The 25,085-nt window shown below is 41.6% G+C and overlaps 1 protein-coding gene across 2 annotated transcripts in view; it reads right to left on the bottom strand.

Moving 5' to 3' along the window:
• Positions 1–1,544: 1,544 nt before the first annotated feature.
• cdin1 (CDAN1 interacting nuclease 1) overlaps positions 1,545–25,085 on the bottom strand; it is a 54,342-nt gene continuing 30,801 nt past the window's right edge. For both annotated transcript variants that reach the window (XM_039785826.1, XM_039785827.1), the window contains one exon: positions 1,545–2,477. In XM_039785826.1, the coding sequence (XP_039641760.1) occupies positions 2,321–2,477 (157 nt within the window). In that variant the 3' untranslated portion in view covers positions 1,545–2,320. The remainder of the gene's footprint in view (positions 2,478–25,085) is intronic.

The following is a 25,085-nucleotide window of genomic DNA, read 5'->3' as shown; positions in this document are numbered from 1 at the left end:
CTCAATAGAGAATTTTCCCTCCCTGAGTAAAATAGCTCTGTTTTTGTGTCCAACAGGAGCCATAAACTGATGTCTAAGCATTCCATGGCCAGGCAATAGGGCTGAGTTTAACTGGACACATGGGGACAGTTGTTTTGTACCACATGGAGCAGGGGGTGGGGGCCTGACAGAGGAAGCCATGGCCGCCTTGCGACCCCGCAGTGACCCACTGGCCTCCTCATGGAGGGATCAAGGCCTATATGGGAGACGGCTGAGGGTTAGAAGTTTAAGGGTAACAAATCAAGCAACACTTTAGTGGTATTTAACCCCCACATACCATATCTCTCTAACTGTGTGAGTGGTGCATGACTGTACAGAACAAACATAGAAGGGCTTATTTTGATTCTATATAAGGGGAGTTCTTCTCAGTAACAGAACTGGAGATGCTCAGGTTTGGTAATGATTTCACTGTTGTGAAGACATGGAGGACATCATTTCATTCCCTATACCTTTCACCTGAGGTCTGCTTTAAATTCATCTCTCTGCAGGCAAGCGCTGATGGACAGCTATACCAAGTCTCTGTACGGAAAGATCTGTGCATTAGAAAACAAATGATCTGCTTTACTCAGTTTCAATACTGCAACAGTTAGGGAGCACAATACATACACACATCTTGTTATAAAATGCATTCTCCGAGGTGGTGGCAGGGTTCTTCAACCTTTCACTTTCTTTCCTCTTATCGTTTTGTGTGCCATAAAGAAGCGGACAGGACAGGGACCCCCTATAGGCAGTGCATATCTGCCTCTTAAAGCATCACTCAACTTTATGTTCACTTCTGGTTCCCCTAGCCCGGCTGTGTTTCTTCCATTGGTATCTGCTCATAAAAAGGTACTGAGGTTGTAAAGAAGTGCAACAGACAACTGCTGGATAGTCACACACCTTTACACGGAAATCAGGTGTTTCTAATGTACGTACCTTGAGGCACTCACAAAGCTTAAAGTATATAATAAACATTCATGACAAGAGCATATTCAAAATCAAGAATCAAAACATATTTATTAATAATAAACACACATACAGTAAAAACCCTTACAAATGTTCTTTTAAATCATCACAGCGTAAAGTATAGAACGTAACAAGGACGGAATTTGTTTTTACAATCCCGCAAAGCACTCAGGGAGGCGACACATGGACTGTGACCTCAGATCTCTTGCTCAAAAGACTAATTCGTTGTGTGTAGAAGACTGTAACGTCAGGCTACTTGACTTGCTATGATGTTAGCAAATGTTAGCTAACACAGCTCATAAGATATATATTTAGTACAGACTAGGCCAATAAAATAACCCTAGTGAACTATGTCAGTCGATAGAAAGAAAGAAAATGTATAGACTATATATAATGATATTTATATCACTGCAAATTTAATATCTTTGGGTTTTGGACTGTTGGTTTGGATATTGTGATGGCCTTTTTCTCCAACTTTTATACACTTTAGCGATTAACCAATTAATAAAAAAAATATTCAACAGTAATCGATGGTGACAAAAAGTACAATTTGAAACGTGTATTATTCAACCTTACCTTTATTCAACACCTTACAAGCTAGCCAAGCAGAAAATATGAAGATTTATAGTTCATTTATTATAGTTAATTAAGACAACACTAAAAAAGTGGATAATAATTATGTGATGAAATTTAATTGCAGTGTGAACCCGTGCTTCAACCCAATGTGCTTAAAAAACAACAACCTCAATACATTCAGTAGAAAAGGTCACAGTGAGGCCATTTTTAAACAGAAATGATTCTGTTTACCCCCCTGAAGAGTGACTGAGAGGGCACTGAGTGACGCAGGTGAGAGACAGGCCTCCACCCAGCCCCCAGACCGCACCTCTCTTATCTGCCTATGGAGTGGAGGAGGAAGGAGTGACAAAGGCCAGGGCTTTGGGTGTGATAAGGAAGGGCCTTATGTCCTGCTTTGGCCCTGGCTCTCACCCAGGCTGTCCGTTACTAGAGGCCATCCAGGGGCCAGGAGCTGACCAACAACTAGGAAAGCCTCCAAGACGGTGTTTTCGCACACAGGTATGAATCTGACCCTGTGCTGTCAGATATACAGAAAGATGGTGTGTGTTTACATGTGGTAGCTTTGGGGCAGTGAAAGAGAGGAAGGGAGAGACAGACAGAGAGGGAGGGTCAGGTGGAGTTCAGGGCAGATTTTTTGCCACTGCAGGAAAGCCAAATTGCGCCCGGATCTAGATATCCATCCCTGTTCCTACAATTCCCGCCTCCTTGTCTTCCTCTTTCTTTCCTTCCATCTTTGTTTTGCTTTTCTCACTCTTTGTCTTTATTCTGGCTCTTGTGGCAGTCGGTCCTGCTCGGCGGCATGGCAGAGGGTGACGATGTCTGTAGGGAAGCAGTCTTTGAGCAGGATACCTCGGTCTCTCTGGCAGTCCAGCTCTCCTATGAAACCATACCAGTAGATCACAAGGCCGGGACCAAACCTGCGGTGTTAAACAAAAGAAACAAAGCGCGTCTTTTGTTAGTACATCATGTCTGAGAGTTCTGAAGTAGCTATGAATGGGTTGCACAGTTTCTCTTAAACACATATCTGCAAAATGCTTACGGCTGTTGACTTTGGATTTGGAAGGCAAAACAAAAAAAGCAGTAATAAGTCAAGTAAAACGATAGAAAGATGGGACACAAGCAAGATTGATATATGAGAGATAAGGTCCTTAGGTATTTTCCTTTGATCACCATCCAGGAAACGTGTGCTGAAACAAACAAAAAAGCCGCCAGGAAGATTAAGATGTTTCTGACAGAGTGATACACACTTGATCACATTACAATGGCGGTGAAATAACAATAATTGGAGAAATAACAAAGCTCTAAACCAAGGCCTCCGGATCCTGTCATCCGAAGCCTTTGGCACATAACAGAGCACACAGAGTTCATCACAAAGTCTGAGACTTAAACACACTGTATCTAGCGGCTAATGTTAGCCAATCCAACAGCGTCCAGCTGTTTCATTCACAGCCACTTCGAAAGCCAGAACAATTTTGCTTAAGTTGGCAAGCACTGCAGTTCCTAAAAGCTATAAATAATGACTTGCCAAGCAACTGAGAAGTCAAGTTCAGACTATTTAAATATAAGACGTTTTTTCTTCTTCTTTCTATCTTTTGTTCTCTCCCTCACATCATTTTGCTGCTATTGTGTCTTATTGACACTGTAGCTACTGTACACCCGAAGGTCTGCTAAAAGGTGCAGAAACAATTAAAATAGAAGAGTTCTTCATAGGGAATGTGCAATGTTATTTCACTACTTCTCCCCACAAAGGCAATAAATCATCTTTCAAGCTATTTATTATGCCCCAAAGAGCTACCGGTGGCCCCTCTCTGCCTCATATAGATCATACCTATTCTTTGAACATTAGCTGCCATGCATAAAGACATGTCACAGTTGAACTCTGAGCGGAGAGCACCTCAGCCCCCACATGCAAGACCAGATTCAAGGGGGATGACAGTGCTCTGGTCCCAGACACTCTATCCTCAGACAGTTAACAATGTTGTGAAGCCTCTGGAGACCTAGACAGGAAGCTAGCCAAAACGCCACAGAGAGCAACAGAAGTTCAGCTCCAAGGTAAAGTGCATAAAACCTTGAACCTGTGATCAATCATTTCATATTAAAATACAGACTCAAACACCTTATGGTGTTATTTTAATAATAATTATGTGAATCTTTAGTCTTTTTATATGGTTATAATTTATGAGCTTATTATAAATACTTAGATGTTTGACCCTTGCAACTTCGGCAGGGTATTCTAACCACATAAATTATAAATGCAAGTGCAAGAATCAGTTGTCGTGACATTGCCAACTATGTATGTCTACTGTTGACTGAGCCTTGAGGCAGTGCATGTTTTACATACAGTACTTGTATGGAGACAGAGACATGCAGAAAAAATATATGCGACTATACACGCACACACCGCTCCCTCCAAGAGGCCCTTGCAGCAGTACATGCTTCTGCACCCCATCCCCGGATTCTACATTGTACAGTGTGTGATTTACGGTGCTGTATCTATGAGCAAGCAGGCCAAAGCTAACAGCCCTGGAGAAAGCCCACAGATGCACACTGAAAGTTCACCACAATGTCACACTCATAGCTCAGCCTCTCAGCACTGCACAAAGCTCAAGCCCCCAAACTCTCATCGTTTCCATGGTCCACTGCTGCACATGGCCGCCAACTCTTAATATGGAAATGTTATGGAAACAAAACCTAAACATTTACATTAGATGACTTTGGAAAAGGGGTTATGCTCTTCTTTTTATTCAGCCGCCGTGCTGTATGTATTTCCTGTGCTCTGGATGGGGAGGTGAGGCTGAAAAGGGGAGAAAAGGGAGACTCGTCTGCACAGAGTGGAGAGAGGCAACCTTCTGAAAAGGTTAAAACTGTACATCAACAGATAAGGCAGCGGTGTACAATACATCATGTCCCGGCTCTGTCAGGGGAGGCCGAGCACAAATTGAAACAAGCAAAATTATAAACACAGGGGAGCCATGTCACCAAGGCCTTTCCATACCGTAAAGAAAATAAATGGACTTTGAATCCTACTCAGAATTAATACAAGTCAATACTACAGGGAGCTAGAGGTAAAAATCTAAGCCTGGGAATACAAACAACACGGAGGTGGAAGGGAATGGTCAGGAGGCCAAGACTGAGCCTGATGAGTAGAAAAAGTTCCATTGTAAAGAGCAATTATAAACATACAGTATATGATGCCATATATAATTTACAGTCCCTCTGAAGTTAGTGTTTATAACGCCTGACAAAGTGACTGGAGGTTAAGTTTAAATTTATCTGCAAATTATGGTTTATTATGTGGGCTTGGCTGGCTCATCTTAACATGCCGTGTGCTTATTACACACAGCACCTCTAAGTCAGAGTCAGCCTTCAAATAAACACCTAACTATGTAACGAGTTGGTGAAATTGTTTGTGAAACGTAGCTAATTTCAGCGAGGGGGGCCCACTTGACGAGCCTGGGCGTGGATTGCGGCTGCCAGCCACGCTTTCGTTAGTGTTAATGAGCGGGTGGTGGTCGCATTTAAAGCAGGTGCCAAGCAGCTTACTACGGCAGCTTAATGAGAGCAAGGCACTCAGGAACAAAAACTCTCGAATGGAGGAGAGGGAGTGTTATTAGTGTCTGCCTGCCTGCGCACACACACACACACACACACACACACACACACACACACACACACACACACACACACACACACACACACACACACACACACACACACACACACACACACACACACACACACACACACACACACACACACACACACACACACACACACACACAGCGAGTCATGCAGCCAAGCCTCACACAGAGCTGGAGCACTGAATTAAGTCTCTGCATCTTTATATGCACAAGGCATACACACACAGAGCACCAGTAAAAATATGAACTGCAAAATCTAATAAAAATACAGTAAAATACAAACTGTACCCTTCAAAGAATGTGCAAACTTACTCTCTTGACTTTATGTATGCCCTTCTCATTTTCTGAGAAGTTTAAGGTTGATAGAGGTCATACAGTCCCCCACCCCCAAAAAAAAAACTTGCCGTTTAACATTTCTGCCAAACAAACAGATAGGCTAATTTGATCTGCCACATTTGGTGAGAAAAAGCTTTACAAAGAACTGGGGCCGAGCAGTTCTGCCAAAGCACATTACACAATATGACGAATTATCAATAAAATCAAGATGAATTTACGCTCGACTTTAAAACACCGTCACTTCATTTTACATACCGCGCAGACCCATTTTAAACAAACGCCCCAGCAATGATTTAGACAGGGTAAGCCTCTACCTGAGCATGAACTCTATGTCTCTGAGGTTTCCCCACAAAGACCTCTTTGTTTTCAGCATCCATACATCAGGTCATAAGGTAGGCCCACTAAAGCACTGCCAAACATCAGCTTTAGTCAGTCTTTTCTCTGCTCCCTGAAATTCAGGTATGGAACCTGCTCAACTTCTTTTAAGACAGAAAACATTAAGGGTAATTGGGGTGAGATGTATAAAGGGATAAAAGTATCTGTGTCGCAGACAGGACTATGTATAACAACAGCAAAAGACAGAGATAAAATGTGTGTATTAGTGACAAATGACCTGCTCTTTACCAGTGAGTCCATGCTAAACAGGCAGCTGCCTATAGGAGTTTATTTATAGGGTCAGATAATGGTTGTGTGATGTGTTTGTACGTGTGGAGGTTTAGAGGGGGGCAGTGACCCAGGGCCTGCATGCCAGATGATATGGCCCCGTAGCTGATCACTGTACATCCAGCATGTGTATTTTAATGGCCTTGCAGTAGCTGTTTGTAGCAAGTCAGCCAGCCTTATGATGAAGACGCCCTGATAACACAAGCTTCCGTGCACACAAATAGGATATTTAAAGGCTGGCTCTGCCCGGAGGGGCGTTCACGAACAGGGAGGTAAATAATCCCCTGCTCCAAACTATACATCCTCCTGTCCATAAATAACACAAGTTGAATGGAAGAGTTAACCTCCCAGAGACAAGTGATTAACATGACTAGAGCTAAGAATAGAACACCTTCTTTTCTCTCATTCACATCTTTGTGGGCAAGGAAAAGTTTTAATTCTGCTCAGGTATGTAAAACACAAACAGTCGTAGCACATGATCGTATGTTAAATAAGTCGTCCAAGCCTACACAAGCATCGTAATTAAGGTGGAATAGAAGGCAATAAAAAATAAAATATCTTCCACCAGATGTAATTCTCCCCGACGTTTTTATGTTTTTTGTGGATGTGGTATGGAAATGAAACGTGACGCGGATGTGGTTTGTCTTTATCACTGCTGGAGGTAGAGAGAGTGTTCTACATGAATGTATGTTTGTGTAGTGTATAGTGTTAGGTTTAACATAGGTGTGGAGGCATAATGTGTGAGTATGAAGGGTGTGGAAGTCGGTGTGTTGTGAGTTGTATATTGCACAAAGAGATAATTCCTCCTCACTGATGCGTGACACCAACACCAGAACTGAGACTAGAGGATTCCAGTGCCTTATCTGGTAACCATAGCGACCAACCTCTGTGGCAAGACATGCTCTCTGACCCACCACAAAATGAGTCAATGCTACCGTTAGCTCTGGAACACTTTATTGTACAGTAAGACACACCAGCTCTAATATTTGCATTAGGAGGTGGAAGCCATGTTGAATATAACCTCAGGGAGAATATCATCCAAACCCGTCATGTGATATTGACAAAATCAAATATAATGACATTATGGGACATTTGGGAGATGACTATTGGTGTTTTCAGAAGATACTTAAATACATAAAACATTGAGAAATAAAACTGATAATAATGTGGATTTGATGACAAAATAGGTATTCAATGTCAATTTCACTTACCTATAATATTAAAATAAATTAAGTTAAATCACTTTACTGTAATGCAGCCTTAAGAAAAAATTTAATAATTTAATACTGATATCTTGCCTCAAATCATGACACAGTACAGTGTTCTAACCATAGATATAGAACAATCTATGGTTCTAACAATATATTACCCAACTCTATAGACTCTCTATATAATTCTCATTACAGTGGTGGGTCATATGTGTCAACCTACTGCATTAGGACAATTGTTTTTATGTACTCTTGAAGAGAGATACACAGAATTTAGTTAACATACACAACTGGGATGACCGTTTACTTTTGGTACTCATACTAAAATCCACAGAGTTGTGGATAAAACAAACTATAATAAGCATTTTAATTTTACCAATTGATTTTAGCTTTGCACTTAAGTTATCTAACTTTTTTTGGAATGATAAATGGTACTGATATTGATATCATTTTATTAATAACCTTGAACTCCTAACACAGTTAAGCTCCCCCAACATTGCTGTGCTATTGGACTCTGCAGTATTTATCTCCCGCTAACAAATTATCACTTTCTCTGACCTCAGTCTCCCTCACGACCTCCTATCACCTCAGCCACCTTCTCACATTAACCTAAATCTTATCACCACACACACACACACACACACACACACACACACACACACACACACACACACACACACACACACACACACACACACACACACACACACACACACACACACACACACACACACACACACACACACACACACACACACACACACACAATCTGACAGACTCCATATCAATCAGCGGATTGATAACCTGGCTAACACATAATTACGTATGTGAATGAGCACATGAGCTAATACTTCTATATTAGTATAATATATTTATTTCAATAGGACAATAGCAAGACATAGAGAGAGCACCACCTCACAGCGCCATTTGGTCCTGGTTAGGATCCGTTTGTACAAAACATGCTTCCCAAACATCCTCCAGCCAAAGGGAGGAGTCTTAATCAGTGTTTGGAACTCATTAAGTCCCTTAACTGAGCATGTCGCCGACCGCATTAGCAACACATATCTAAAGGGACAAGTGTGCGTTGTGTGTGTAACGTGTGCTGGTCCCCTCTAAGATCTACGGCGTCACGGTCCAACGCGCTTTGACACACTCTGGTCTGCTTTGGATGTGGAGCGAAACCAAACACGGTGTGGTCTGGCTTTGACTTTGTCTGTTTAGTGTTCCAAAGTTGGTCCAAACAGTATCGAGGACACTGCATACGACAAAACAACCTACTGATGACAGCTCTATGATGACACCAGACCAATCTATATTAAAGTTATGTTAGAGTTATGGAAAAACTTATAGACTTTCAGACAAAACCTTTCCTCTTTTTTCATCTTCCTCTTTCACAAACAGTACCACGTTAACATTCGGCCTTTGTAATATGAATGTTATAATAAGAATGCTCCATCTGTGTGTTATTCCCTGGCTGTTTAAGGGTTAACATTCAGTCGGTCAGAGCTCACCTGATCATTTCTCAGATATCGACTCTCATCCTCTATAATGACCCTCTACATCATGAAAATGGCTTGAACTCTTCAGTTATGATACACTGAGTGGGTATTCATTAACACTTGATGCTGATATTATTAAATTCTATTATGGCGATGGCTTCACATAGTGTCTCCTATGCAAGTAATGTACTGAAATCAGTCGGCAATAATCGGTCTGTGAGTCTGGATGTGTGTAAACACATTTTAATTGCACAGAATGTAAATTACCTTTATTATATTTGATAAGGGAAGTAAAATTAACAGAAGACAAAATGTCTCTAAGGCTTTCACTGTTTTCAGATGAGGCTATTTAGTCTCCAAAGCCAAACACTGGCCGCAGTACTAATTTGGAGTCCCCTCTGGCCTTTGATGAGTCCCCATCTCTGTAAGTTCTGCTTGGAGACAGGAAGCTCCCCGCGGTGGCAGGCGAGCAAGCTGGGGGCTGGGAGCCTGTTCAGACGGAGAGGACTACGGCGTCAAGGGGATACATGCTCCTTTAACCTGTTATTGTGAACTCCCAGCAGCCCTGGCCGATAATTGCCACCTGTCTCTAGGGAAACACAGTCAAAGGCGGGCAGAGGGACGGCCATTTTGTGTCTGCCGCTGCTCCTCGCCCCATGCAGCCGTGGTCCTAATCCTGTCCTTAACCCTGGCGGCTAACGTGTTTTCAATTAAGGATGATCCCCCACTACAGGCACGGCCCTAATCAACAACAGTTTGTACTGTAACCCTATCTGGCCTTGCGAGGGCAGCGTCAGCCTGACCGGGCGCCTGCAAACCTGGTGTGTCCAGCACAGAAACGGTGTTATGTGTGTATATGCATGGGTGATATCTTGTTTATATGTGAGGTCATAGGATGTGGGCCTGTTTGTCTTCCACATCTGGTTATGCTATTGAAACAAACATACAAACATCCATACACACGCAATGCAACAGCACAATTGAGTGCTCTTTTTTTAAACATACATCAATTTGGGAACACTGAAAATATTCAGTTTTCCTCATTTTTTTTGATAAATAAAGTTGATATGCCTATGTTTAATTTTAGGTAATGTTTAACCAAGTGACAAATGCACATGTCTGTGTCACTCCTAATTGTTCATTAGGAACTTGCATTTCCATTCTGAAAAAGCCTTACATCTTAAATTCTGCTGCCACTCCAGTGAAGACTGAATCAAAAGTTGGATAGGCAGGTGTGAATGTTTGTTGTGTAGAGCCCCCTGGCCTCTGCATCCATGAGTAGAACCCTGGCCCAAAATTAGAGTGAGGCCTCTAATGTCTCCCTGGGAGAAAAAGAGGCCTGGCTTTCGTCCAAGTCAGCACCTTTGGAAGTGCAGTCGTGTTACCACCACTAAATCAACATGTCAGCGCCCGGCCCAGTGAACTTCTTCACCCAGACTCCACCGCTTACAGCTTCCCCACACACCTAATCAATTGGTGTGAATGCCCATCTGTCTGCTACAATGAAAAGGGGAAAGGAGATATGGGAGAAAGAGTAAAAAAAAAAAAAAAAAAAAGATCTTTCTTTTTCAGCTGTAGCGTAGAACATTTTCAGTCTGCCAATATAATTATCATGACAGAAACACTGTATTAGTCCTGTTGAACAGAAGAACTGCTGTGACAACGCAGAAGACGCCAGGTTAAAAGGTATCCTCACCATCAACCTTGGCCTCGGAGTCCAAAATGGAACTGTCCCAGTTAGGGGGGCGAGTTTGGAAACGGACACGGGCGAAGGGCCACAGAAAGCCGTGTGCTTACTCGGCAGTATGTTTACATTCCTGAGGGTAATTTTAGCCCCGGTGCCAGAGCAGGGGAGGCCGACATGTCGTTGGGGCTTGTCAGTAGTCGACCGGCCAGCCGGCGCAGTGGCGGCACCTGGACATGTGGGTGGTACATAAAAAACACACACACACACACACACACACACACACACACACACACACACACACACACACACACACACACACACACACACACACACACACACACACACACACACACACACACACACACACACACACACACACACACACACACACACACACACACACACAGACCTCCAGCGGATAAATCACTGGAACGGTTTGTCTGTGTTTGTTCAAATCAATTATTTACCAGGTTTAGTAATATAGGAAATTTACTAGTATCTTCTACATAATATCAATGGCTACTCTGTCTGTGACTGCAGAACTCACAGAGACAAGCTAACTTGGAGGCCGAGTGGAAAACCCACAGATGGAGGGTGTAGTCTTGCTAACAGGCCCACCACAGAGCACCATTAGCCTTTGGACAACACAGGATATCCCCAGTGTTTGCACTGATGATCTGGGGTGCGAAACCTAATTTCATTGTAGTTTTAAAAAATTTGCTATGCAAACAAAAAAATAATCCTAGTTCAAGAATCGCTGGCGGCTCGTGCTTGGGATTTGTCCTTTTATTACTCCCAGCCCAGAGTGTCCCTTCAAAGGGCAAGAAAGCCAAATGCCCGTGTGTGTTTGTGGTGCTTCTGTGTGGGTGCACGTATACGTGAGAAGGAGGGAGCGAGAGGGAGGGAGAGACTCTGAGCTTATCGAAACTAATTAGGCGAGGGATGAGGATGGAAGTTAAATACTGGGCTACATGTAATGAAAGAAGCAGAGTGGGGGACATCTAGGGGTCAGGCCCACACCAAACAGTGGTCCTCAGGCAATCTGGTATTGATTTTCACTCGTTTGGGGATGAAGGTGGACGGGGGGGTAGGGAGCCATGGAGAGAGAACGAGACGGGGAGAGGCGGTAGTGCTAGAGTCTAAAGGTCTTGTGAGTTGTCAACTTGACAGTTTAACCCCTTTTGGAGGAGAACAAACAAACAGAGGGATCTCCTGGGCTGACAGCGTTGATCTGTCATAGCGACAACACTGCAAAGCCACACACAATGCCCACACAGGAGAGGAGAGTGGGGAGGAAAACGAGGGAGGGTTGATACAAATATGCAGAGGCACATTCCTTAAGCCTGAAGAAGATAGGACCGTGCTCTGCTCAAGATCTGGCAACCCTGATCTATGAATCTGCACCTCAGATCAGAGAAGGAAAACATTAAATTACTAGACTACATTTCCATTGAAAAGGTTTCAGAACAAATATAAACTACACTAAATAGAAGTATAGTATGCAAATTATATTTCTTATTTATGGTGTTCTGTAACTGTGAATGACTCACATATGCAAAATTCAACCAAAGTGGGCCCGTCAGTTACATTTAGGTCTTTCCACATATCAAAAAGTTTGGGTTTCTCTGATAGAGTATGGCTGACCGTCCACAACCATACAGACACACAGATGTCAGCGCTCCGCTCTTGTCACTCAATCTGTGAAGGCCGTCACCCCGAGCACCTTCCCCTCTCATGTCCTTAAACACATGAAGACCCCTTTCACTTTTCCCCTCAGACTGCCTCATCGCTTTGTCACATTGCCAAGGGGGACTCCATTAGCCTGGCCATGCACAGAGCCCCCAACTCTCACTTATACTTAACACACACAGACAGACACACACACACACACACACACAGACACACACACATCCGTGCAGCAAAGGCTGTCCACATCAAATTAGAGTGGCCCCTATTGTCCCTATTACGGCCTGGGAATGCTCCATCATGACGGATGCTACGGGGGTCCCTCACTTGTCAGGAGTTGTCAGACAGACAGGGAGTCTGGATACACACAGCTGACAGGTAATCTTAATGTCTTCAATTAGCCCAATTAGGCCTGTCATAAACAATTCGATAAGTGCTCGACCAACACAAACAGATAGACGCACGCACAAGCACACACGGACGCACACAAACTCACACGCCGAGGTCTGAAGGGTATTAATGAGAAGGGTAATGGGTATATCAGCAGACGGTTGACTTGTCTTTTGTTTCAAGGAGGGGTGTGTCCCCATCCCTTGCTCTCAGCTGTGCACTGCTGGCTGCTACCTGGTCAGTTCAAATTGTACTATCTCCTTTCATTAGCGCATCGCTGGCTGAGAATCTAAAAGGCTGTGACAAAATTCATTTGAGACGAGTGGGAGCAGATTGCCTGAAGCAGGTGCTATAAGGGAGATAAAACAAAAGCAGCACCTTTGAGAAGCTCTGTGTGTGCATGCATGGGTTTACTATCTGTGTGTGTGTGAGAGGCTTTTCCTTGGTCTTCACATTCTGTTCTTTTCCTTGCTATGGTAAATGGGTAATGACACAAAAGTGTTTTGTAAAAAAAGAAAGAAATAAAGAAAAGGGACCAGAGAGGAAGGGGGCCAGCGCACACTTGGAGCATTTACAAAGCTGTGGTGAAATCTAAATATTGTTTCTAGCATGACTAAACAGGCCAACACCTTTTCTATAGAGAGGATGTGCGATAGCTAACGCTGTTTGATTTGGTGTCTCCTTTATAATATCTTATCACAGAACAACGGTGACACCCACACTACATCCCCTCCTTTTGTCCTCTAACCGTTTCTTTAAATTCATATATTTGCATTCGCTATCAATTACTTTTCTCCAGGTACGCGGGACACGTTTCAGCAACCGTGAAGCACAAGCTTATGTTTAAGATTCCACAGTTTGCAAACACAAGACCTGTGCAAAGTTAGCCTCAGTATTTGAGCAAGAACTTTACATCAACACTGCCTTGATCTTATGTACAGAGGCCCAGAAATGCCCCACATGAAGCAACAATGCTGACACTTTCAATGCAGCGCTTGTATACTAGTCTCTGGGCATTCCAGGCAGTGTTGTACAAAGGCAGGGGGGAAAAAAAGGACAAAATACAATCAACACTGAAGATTTTAGTTAAAACCCAGGCAATATGCTTAATAGTGAAATCCCAAGGCACATTTTCATTCAAGGAGTCAAACTGGGACGAGAAGACAAAACCAACTGCTATCAGCGAGGTCCGTGATGGACATCTACCTCCACTTCTGATCTTTACCTTAAGTGACGGCTGGAATGCCATCTGAGGAAAAAAAGAAAAAAAGAGTGAAAGAAAGAGAAAAGCTGTCACCGGGAAGTTGTAATAGGAAATTGCTCTTGGCAACTATTTGTTCAAGCACCAGATTTTTTTTCATCTTTATGCCAACCCAGCGAGCCCCCATTGGAAAACAGGGCAGGTCCCCCTAATGAGTAATCTATTTCAAAGCAGTCGTGTCTGGGCATGACAGTTTACTGAGAGGCTTGAAGAACTGGTAATTACCAGTGTTACGGGGCAATTAATGCATATTACACTGCGGCACTCATGGCGGTGACTGTCAGCTCCCCAATAAAAATGAGCACTCTTCAGCTAAAGGGTGACATTAATTGGGCCCTTAATGACTATGCAGAGGAACCAAGCCAAATAGGAACAAAACACGGGACTCGCTCTGACTCCAACAGAGGGCTGGAAATTGGACTAAAAATGAGATTAATTGCTGTTTAGAAAAAAAAGAAGGGAAAAAATGTGGTGAGGGGAAGGGGGAGAAAGAGGTTGGAATTATAGGGTGCAGAGAGCAAGGGCTGCTCATACAAATGACAATTCAATTAATTATTTTATACTGTATTTTCAATACCTTAAGGCCCATTTCGAGGGCTTTGTCTTGATAGGTTGCTCATTGCATAAACATGTACATTTCCCAAAGCTCCCACACACTGCATCATTGTGCATACTGTATGTTCAATATAATGCATACATCTAAAATCTTCATTAAAGTTTTTCTCTTGTCTTTTCTCTATACAACATGAGGAAGGCATATATAATATATATATAGTACAGGCCAAAAGTTTGGACACACCTTCTCATTCAATGTGTTTCTTTATTTTCATGACTATGAATGAACACATATGGAATTATGTACTTAACAAAAAAGTGTCAAATAACTGAAAACATGTCTTATATTTTGGATTCTTCAAAGTAGCCACCCTTTGCTTTTTTTGATAACTCTGCAAACCCTTGGTGTTCTCTCAATGAGCTTCATGAAGTAGTCACCTGAAATGGTTTTCACTTCACAGGTGTGCTTTGTCAGGGTTAATTAGGGGAATGTTTTCCCTTATTAATAAAAAAGCAAAGGGTGGCTACTTTGAAGAATCTAAAATATAAGACATGTTTTCAGTTATTTGACACTTTTTTGTTAAGTACATAATTCCATATGTGTTCATTCATAGTTTTGATGCCTTCAGTGAGAATCTACAATGTAAATAGTCATGAAAATAAAAAGGAAACGCATTGAATGAGAAGGTGTGTCCAAACTTTTGGCCTGTAATGTGTGTGTATATGTATATATATATATATATGTATATATATATATATGTATATATCAAAACTTTGGGTCACTTAGACCTTTCCATTCCATTATAGACAGAATACCAGCTGAGATCTGTTGCATTGTTTGTTTTTTTAAACCAGGGCAGCAGTTTTCAGATTACATTATGTGCTTACATAATTGCAAAAGGGTTTTCCAACGTTTTCTCAGTTAGCCTTTTAAAATGATATCCGATTAGTAAACAGAATGTGCCTTTGGAACATTGGATGAATGGTTGCTGATAATGGGCAATGTAGATATTGCATTAAAGATCAGCCACTTCTTTCTACAACAGTCGAGAACCCTTTTGCAATTATGTAAGCACATAATGTAATCTGAAAACTGCTGCCCTGATTAAAAAAACGCATTAACGATTGCAACAGATATCAACTGGTATTATGTATGTATGTATGTGTATCTATCTATCTATCTATCTATCTATATCTATATATATATAGATATATATCTATATCTATATCTATATATATATCTATATCTATATATATATAGCTGTGGTTAATCATCATATTAGGAAGGAAGTATTGAGAGTTTCTGGGTTATACACTTTCCTATGAAGCCTAAGGTCTTCAGTACGTCTTTCCACTTAAAACAGTCCGTTAAAACATTAAGCACAGCTTTCTTAAAAGTAAATCTGCCAAATTGCAGGCCTTCCACCCCCAGGAATGTTTGTTTAGAGGGAGATCAAGGATGTGGTGAAGACATTAAGTAATTCTGATTAATGTTGCTAAAGCTAGGCACGTACTGAACACCACCTGAATATGCAAGCTCCAAATCATAAAAATATCAGCATGCAAAACATGCCGCCATTTGCATACATTTTTGATTCTGGATTTCCTTGCTATTTAAATATGCAGTTAGAAATAGTCCAGCACTGCCTCTTGCACTGTCACGCTGCACACTCACACTGTCATTGGTCCTGATAGAACTCTTCCGCTTCAAAGGAAGCTTTGCAACGGAGAAGAGAATGAGCAAATATTTGAATTGCAAAAACATATCATCTTGCGAGGGGAGAAAATTGAAGACAACTTTTTAGAGTTAAAGACACCCCCCAACCCCCAGCAAGCTAACCCTCTGCACACAGCACAAAAAAAGTAAACATATTCATAACGTAAGCACTCTCCTTGCTAATTTACCATATCCAAATTTGCGTAATGGGATATGACACATTTTAGAGGGGATTGCGGAAATAAACTTTAATTTAAGGAGAGAACCATAAAATGTTTAAGCTGCCCCTGTATTTAACTGAAATCCACCACACAAATCCAGGTTCTCAGACAACCTGACATGGATTTGATTACAGACTGAAGTGTAATTAGCTACTTAAGTTATCCTCTGGCAGGTTGGAGTCAGCAGTACCACCACTGTAGCTCGCTATTTCAGCATAACTCAAGATACAAGAATACCTTCCCCTAAGGATTCTGCACGGCCAGTTTACAGCCATTTGCACGCAATCACTGCAGGAGAATCTCTGACAGCTTCCAACTTTTGCAAAAGTTAGTGAACCCCCCCCGCAATAAATAATCTTCATGACAAATCAATAATATGACTCATTGCATATTTGTAAATCTGAGCTCCACAATTTGAAGCCAGGATAAATAGAACATTTAAACCAAAAGTTACAAGTCTAGCCACAAAGGCCACTAACAACATTAACAGCAATAAATACAAATCTTCAGACATCTGAAAAAATACCCCTGCAAAGAGGAAAAAATTGTGTTTATGATTGCAAATTTATTTACCACAGGCTGAGAACTGCCTTGAGTTTTTTTTTTTTTTTTTAAATCGGGGAAAATGTGAGCAAACACATACACAGAAATTGTCTAGGACACATGGAGAATTTACAGCGAGTGGCAAGCTAAACAGTGGAAAGAATCAGCTACCCGTGGAAAAACAAATTCAAGGTTACATTTTTTGATAAGCATCCAAAGCTTTAAATGTAAGACAAATAGTTTGCGGATTCCACACAATAATTAGAGGATCAAATTAAGTTTACACAGTTACCTTAATTCTAACTTATATCTAAACATAATTCTTAAATATGAGTCAACCTGTAATAACGTCCTAAAAATGATGACTTCTTGTCCAGTTAGTCTTATCCAGAGCTCCTCAATACACCGTCACACCTCCCAACGGTCTAACCCTCCTGTGGCCTCTACTCCTTGTGACTCGCCTACGTGTAGACAACTTGCAGACAGGTCGGAGCAGAAATCAAACCTGAATGATGGATAGCTTTACTGCACAATGACCTCTGTCACTGGGTTCTTGCCCTAAATCAATGCTGGCGATAAGGGCCCTGCGCCAGCGCTCACCTTGGTATGTTCACCAGCAGACCTTATCTATGGCAGGAGGAAGTATGAGTAATAACTAAAGACAAGTCACGACAAAAACACTAACCCCACCTTGTCAAACACAATTTACAATGTATATCCCTCTACCCCCGCCCCCCACCTCCCACCCCCCTGCTGTTGTTAAAACAGTAATTATGAGAGCCAAATAGATTTGGGACTGTGTGTTTAGAAGATTAACCTGTTGTAGGATGGTGAGAGAGCACGTATCTTTGGTCATATTTTAACAAGAAAACTGGGAGATGGATTGTAGACTAAGGACTGACATATCCTACTTTTTATAGACTGGCATTCCCATGCACATTCATTCACAAAGTCATGAATAAGATCCGTAACTCTCAGCACTGTGAGGTCTGTGTAGAGCAGTGATGCAGGAGAGGAGAGGTTGAAGGTTGAAGTTGAGAGAAGGGCTGACAGGAAATAGAAGCAAAGACTTTATGAAGATTACAGCATTGAGAACTCTCGAACCTTTCAGTAGTTTTTCATTTGACTGTGTGTGATAAAGTGTGTGTGTGAGAGACATAGAGATACGTACAGCGGAGCGAGCATGCTTTCAGGCACTCGCATCAAAATGGAGAGAGAGAGCAAACATGACATCAAACGTTGCAATTAGCTGACCCCTTTCTCCTTGAGTCACAGTTTGAAAAGCCCTGCCTTTAAAACCCTGATTAAAATAGGTTTGCTTTCTCATTCAAAATGGCATTTGACAAGGTTAGTAATATTTCAACTAACTGCAAAAACATTCTTGTGGCCGTAATGCTTCCCCCCCCCATCACTTTTCAGGGGCGCAGGTAACCCCGGAGTGAGTTTCCCATGAACTCAGCACTACAATTTGAAAACAAAACGGCTGTGGGAGAAAAAAAAAAAGGTTAGAGTAGTTCAAAGTTTTACTCAAGCGTGTTTTGTTTCACCCGGGCAGCTGAAGCTAAATGTTTTGCGATCATCATTCAGAGAATTTATACCCATTCTAATTCAAACCACAACGAATATTTAAAACAGAGCCAGTAGTCTTTCTCTAACCGCGAGCTCCATCCTTAGCTGGGACTCAGGGGGGCTGAGGACTGTCAGCAGCTCTGGGGATAGAGTTCCTCAAACCGTTAAACCCCCTCATCACCAAATTAGTAGATGTGTAGTCTGTAGTCCAATGGCCTCTCTAATGGAAAAGTGATATAAAAAGTAATGTAAGATGTCATTTAATGGTGCATGACAGTATATTTATACATGTGATGTTTTGTTCCAGTTAAAAACTAAGTCCAAGTTTTAAGAGAGGCTTCTAACAGTCAGCAAACTTGAATAAACAAAATGTAAATGGTGTCTGAGACAGTCTTTGTCAGTGTGCAATCCTGACAAAACAAGCTGAAGATAAGCCATGAATAAGGGGAAGGGATCAGAACTGCTCAGGCCAGAACTCTGTCTTAAGTTAACAGTTTTCACATCTATTCCAGTCGCTGGAGAAGAGAATGTGAAGTGTCGGGCCGGACAGTGAACCAGGCCAGGCTTAACTGCAGCTGTGCTCAAATTGAAGTGGCACTTTCTATCAGAGGCCTTTCGCCAGACAGCTCTATCCTGCCCTTTCACTTGTAACCTCCATGACACAAAGACGCCCATTACAAAAAATAAGAGTGGTCATTTTAAACACACCAGCCGTCATTGAAGAGACAGATTCGGGGTTTAACATGGGGGAAGATTCATGGTGCGAACGTGCCAGCTGATGGAGATATCACTCAAAATGAGAAATAGATTTCTCCGACATCTCTGTGGCGGCCGTTCAAGGGGGGGTTGGGGGGGGGGGGCATCTCAAAGCCCCAAACTCTGTGCAGTTTATATTTCACTTGTTCAGAAATGTATGCCTCTGTTATCTTGCATCAGTCCAAAAGGAAAAGGATTGAGTATCGCCCGTTTCAACTTCCCGCCTATGATGAAACGTTACATCGACAGCGGACGGAGTTGGAATTTGGATCATATTGTTACCCCCGTTAACTCCTTAAGCCCTTGTCACAAAGGTTTGGTTTATGGTGCTCATTTAAAATACATAATAGAGAGAGAGAAAAAACATATTAGCATTATTAACACAAGAGAGTGGAAAGAATATATTAGTCATATTGAGTGCACATTTATTCTAAGAAGTTTTAATAGGGTTCAGTGGCCAAATGCATTTTTTTTTTCCCTAATCATTTATAGACCTGACAGAGCTTGCGGATACAAACCTGTTGACCTGATAGATCTTGTACATTAACCCTCAGAATTGATGAGCAAAATCAGAAGGTCAGCCCTTGGACACAGGCTGCTCATGTGTCTTTGATTACACACTCCCACTAAGGGATAGGCAGGCAGAGATGTTTAAGCTATCAGGCAATCAGACCGCCGCGAGACGTGAAACTCAAACCAGAGACGGGAGAGGCCTGCCTGGGAACAAAGATGGGGGAAGAGAGTCCTGACGAAGCTCTTTAACAAATGCCAGGCCGGTGAGGAAAGACTCAGATGTACTTGTATCTCTTTCAGTGTTTCTGGCAACAACACAATGAAGTGAATTAATACTGAAATATAAAAGCAAACGTTCACAAAAACAAATACCTCTTCATCTGGTATTTAAATTCAGTTACTTACGGTACGTCAATCAAACTGACTGCCATGAGGTACAATCAGATATAGGTCTTACATAGTGAAACAAACAATCTAAACCGTTATTTTGCGAGATGGATGAGGTCAGATGGTGAATGGAATTTCTTTTTTAATCCCTACCTAACTAAATGTTAGAATAAAGGGTGCAAATTTGCTGCATTGCTGCTTTTGACGTCATTTAATGTGGAACAGATACAGAAGCTGATTGGTGTTTTGGTGATGCTGGCTTATACAGATTTGTTTACATGGCTCTAAAATCATCTCATCTTATTAACTACATCCAGGTAAAGAGTTCAGGTAAAATGAGGAGAACCTTGCCATCTTGGTTCAGGATATCAAAAGCTTTGTTATAGACGGGTCTAAATCACCAAAAGATTTTTATCAGGATCTTTAGGCAGTCAATACACACAGAGGTCAAACTGAGCCAGCATAGCACTCAATGCTGGTTACCATAGTACAACAAACGCAAAAAAGTGTATGCACATGTACTGTTTGCATTTCTGCCAGTAATATATTAGTTCCCGATTACCATTGTTTACACAGAAATATAATCAGTACTTGTTGGGAGTTACAAGACTATGAAAAGATTTAAATGTACAGAGAGGATAAACAAGAAGGTGAAATCAGGTGGGAAAATAAGGAAAATGGGCATGGGCGGTACAAAACAAACAAGGTTATGTGAGGGACAGTGGGCCTATAAAAAGAAGCCCACTGTCTAGATTATCTATAAGGAACCACTTATCACAAGTGACCAGCTCCACACGGTGACTGATGGGCCTCCACGGACCATGAGTACCAGCACATTATCTGGTACACACAGAGCTGCTCTTTAAACACAAAGGCAGAAATATGAAGCATTGTTTCCTTTGCTGTCATTTGGTAAAAATATTATATTTATTTTTGTTCTAAAATAGAAAGAGGGTTTACTGTGTTTGTGCTCAAAAATACACAAGACAATGCTGGCTGAGATATAAATTCTAAAGATAAAATGGCTAAACTGTTATAAATAAAATGTAAAACACCACTGATTTAAACCCAAGTAGCTCTTAAAAAGGTTTAATTAAATCTTGAAGTATACTATTAAAAACAAACACAAGTAACCTACATGGAGCAATGCTACTCGCAGTGAGACAAATCAACCCAACAAAATCAAAAGTCTGAAAAAAAAACAAGGAAATCTAAATCTTCCCAAAAAGTTGCATGCCATGCCATGAAATTGCACAACCAGAACCAAAATATGCATTCCTTCTGTATCCATGTGAACCATGGAAAAATAAAAGCCCTCTTTCTCTATACCAAATGTCATTCCTTAAAACACAATGTCAGGACAATATTGGTTAATAGAAGAACAAAAGACCAGCTTGTTTCCATTCAATTGGGATTTTTTTTCTTTTCTTTTTCTCTTGGTTGCATTCATTTCCTGTGACAGGCTACGGGACTCATGGTCCAATGCTCTCCTTAGGCCTTGGGAGGACACTGGAGGAATCATCTGATGACTCCTGGCCTCCCTCATCCCGCTCTACAGAAAGGGTTAAGACACAATTAAGCCCTTCGGTTGGGCGGTGTTAAGATGCTTTGGAAGCAGCTGTGGAGGTGCACGAAATGAAATACTTAAAAAGGCCTCATTAAAGAAGGTCCTTGAAAGCATTAAATATTTGTGTGGTAGCTTTATGTCTACAGAGCTTAAACGGGTGTGTATATGTGGCTGGAATGCGGCTATAAAAATCCTCTTAAATTACTTTTAGCCTTTGATATGATAGATTCAACAAAATACAAGAGCACAACCTTTGTTTGATAACAGACATACCTATGATTATATTCCTATTTCCCCTGTTATCTCTCTTTAACTTTCTACAGATGTGAAGATATCCAGCAGCAATAAGTGTGCCCAAAGGCTCGTGTTTGATGCACAGCAAGTGCCGTGTGTGTATAGAAAATCTTTTTGTCCAGACTATCTCTGTGTCAAGAAAATATCACTGCAAGTTTAATGTCACATTGAATGTAACGTGGGCCCGAATGTCTTTTGGTTCCCGGCAGCCATCGGAATTCTCCTGTTAGATTGAGTTTTACAAAGAGCAATTTTAATCATTGCCCACCATTCTCTGGGCTTTTGACAAATGCTGCTGACTTTTTTCCTGGAATAAAACCCAGGAGGTCACTGTAGAGGAAAAAGAAGAAGGGGAAAAAGGCAGCGAGGCCGAAACAAATGAGGGGGCGGGGTGGTGGCGTCGGGGGGACGTGTGTCTCTGTAGGTCTGATGACATACATGGTGAAAGCTGACAAAAAATGTACGTTAATCTTTTAAAAAGTTCCATGGCAAAACAGGAATTCACGGAGTAGACATGCTTGCACCTCATTTCACTCGAGGCTTTCTTCTCCATCTCACAGTGTCACAGGCAAGCAGAAAGACAGGAGAAGGGTTATATATCGCTGGGGTGCCGCTTTCTGTCCCGCTCCTCGTTTATACACACAGCAGCCGTGTCAAAGCTGCTCTCACACTCAATGGTAAATGACAAATTTGGATAATGCACACATACAACCCTACAAAAATAAATAGGAGACATAGAGGCTTAACCAGAGCTAAATCCTGAGGCTGCTGGAGACCTGAGAGTGCGGATTACACCCCAGACACCTTAAACAATGCACCCAAATGTGCATCCTTAAAAGCATGAAATCCTTGAAGCATCACAGCAGACTTGTCATTTGCCATTAATATTCCAAGTTGCTTGTGCTTTGGGGGCCAGCATTGCACTTCTGTGTGCCGATGTGCCCTAAAACAAACACTCGCAAAGCCCTAAAGGAACCACCATTGTGGATAGCGATTTTTCTCGCTGTGGAATATTCTAGGAGAGGATGTCATGACAAAGGAAACAATAAAAGGCGCCACGTTCCTACACTGCATGGGGTATCCATAACTATAAATAGGAGGAAGGCAATGTCAGAGGCGCTTTCGCTTACCCAGGAAAACTGATATTTGTGCTATCAAACAACAGAGGAAATTAAGCTCTAACTAGAATTTCCGTGCATATTAAGTAACTAAAAACTTCACAACCTTAAAACCTGTAACCGTGAAAAGCCACCTCATCAACATCACAATAAAAATAATAATAATAATAATAATACACTGCTGGTAGGTGCACGTCAACCACTGTTGCAATGGAGATTTAAATTTTTTTATTTTCCCCCTCTCTTTGTTGTGCACATCTCTGACGGAAGGTGAGGTAAAGCGTGGCAGGGTACAGGTCTTGGAGGTGTCACATTGTCACCCCAGAAGCGCCAGTACCTGTCCTCGGGGATGGCCCTGTAATGTCCAGCCTCATTGGATCAGCAGCAGCGCGGCCTGTGGGCGCCCTCTCTCAGGTGACATCCCCTATCTGCTCTGGCTCTATGATGGCCCTGCTGCTGCTTATATTACTCTTATGCTACTATTGCACATTTAAGCATTTATACATATAAGAAAATGCCTTTGTTCCAATTTAACAAGTTATACGTGTAAAAGCGAACTATCTGCACATCTTAAGGTTCGAGGCACACAGTAAAACCTTTTTTAAAGATAAAGGTAAAAGCAGTTGAATGCAATAAGGGTTTTCCACAACACAGTGTGTCATTAATTAAGCATTCCCGTCGTTACTGCTTTTGAAAGTTCAACAAAAAAATGATGGACATGTCCATTAAAACAGGATGGCAATCTGCAATATCTTGAATCAAAAAATTAATTTGATGTCGCATATTTGGATTGACGGTTCTGCGAAATATAACAGAATTACCATGCAATTTCAGCTGTAAAATCTACAGCGTACAGTTCCACCTATAATTGGAAAAAGTTCACAAAGAACTCAAGAGCTGTGTCAACTAATATAAAACATCACATAAATCAGATTTTTGTCTATTCATTAGCCAATGTGTCAGCGAGCAGATTAGTGATGTTGTAGGAACAGTCTGGTTTGAGAGTCTACAGAGTTATGACTTCCTCATTAATTGTAGTTTTGCTTCCATTATGTGCGTGCAAAAAAGTCTTGCAACAAAGGACAAGCACTAATCTAATTTGCGCAAAACACATTTGAATGGAGATCGATATGCACTTTTGGAGCATGAGAATTTTCTGTCTGTAATTATGGGAGGACATAAATTATCTACATTACAACGGGGCATGCCTTTCAAAACAACTAAAACAAAAGAGCCAGATGAAACACAATGCATGTGCGTGCATTCAAGGCTCAACAAATTTCCAAGTGGTCAAGCCAGATGATGTATAATAGCAAACCCAAAAGTCTTAACCCCCATTTCATATGAGGGAGAAATGAGGCATACTGTCCCATTATATTGCTATAAATCATTTTTTGTGGACGGCTGACAGCTTTTTATCAGATCTAACCTTTTCAAGCCTCCATTAAGAGTGCTAACATTTTCAACTCTGACACATTTGCAGTTTACGAATCTCACAGCTGATTTACTTTGGGAGGGGAGCACGCTGGCGTCCATGCTCATTTCCACACAGGCTGTCCATTGTGCTGGATTGGGTGGAATGGGGGAGGGAAAATAGCAAACAGCAAAGAAAAAGAAATCGCAAACAGCGAAGAAGCTCTGAATCTATTAATTTAACTCTACATTTACCCTTTTAATCTGCTATACCACAGTGCAAAGTAGTGTTGCTGCTGAAAAGCTATTTTGTGGTAAACAGTATATTCTGATTCACTCTATTGATTCTTTCATGTTACACAACTGCTGCATGGAGGGCAATTAAGGGCCACAATGATCCCTCATAATCTGACAAATTAATAGAGTGGACTCTCAGAGAAGAGATGTTGTGAGACTGAAACAAGCAAAGACTAGACAAATAAAGCATTATATCAATTTAAG

Source organism: Perca fluviatilis, chromosome 20, assembly GCF_010015445.1.
Source record: "Perca fluviatilis chromosome 20, GENO_Pfluv_1.0, whole genome shotgun sequence".
In the NCBI taxonomy this organism is placed as follows: domain Eukaryota; kingdom Metazoa; phylum Chordata; class Actinopteri; order Perciformes; family Percidae; genus Perca; species Perca fluviatilis.
This window is presented reverse-complemented; position numbering and strand designations above follow the sequence as displayed.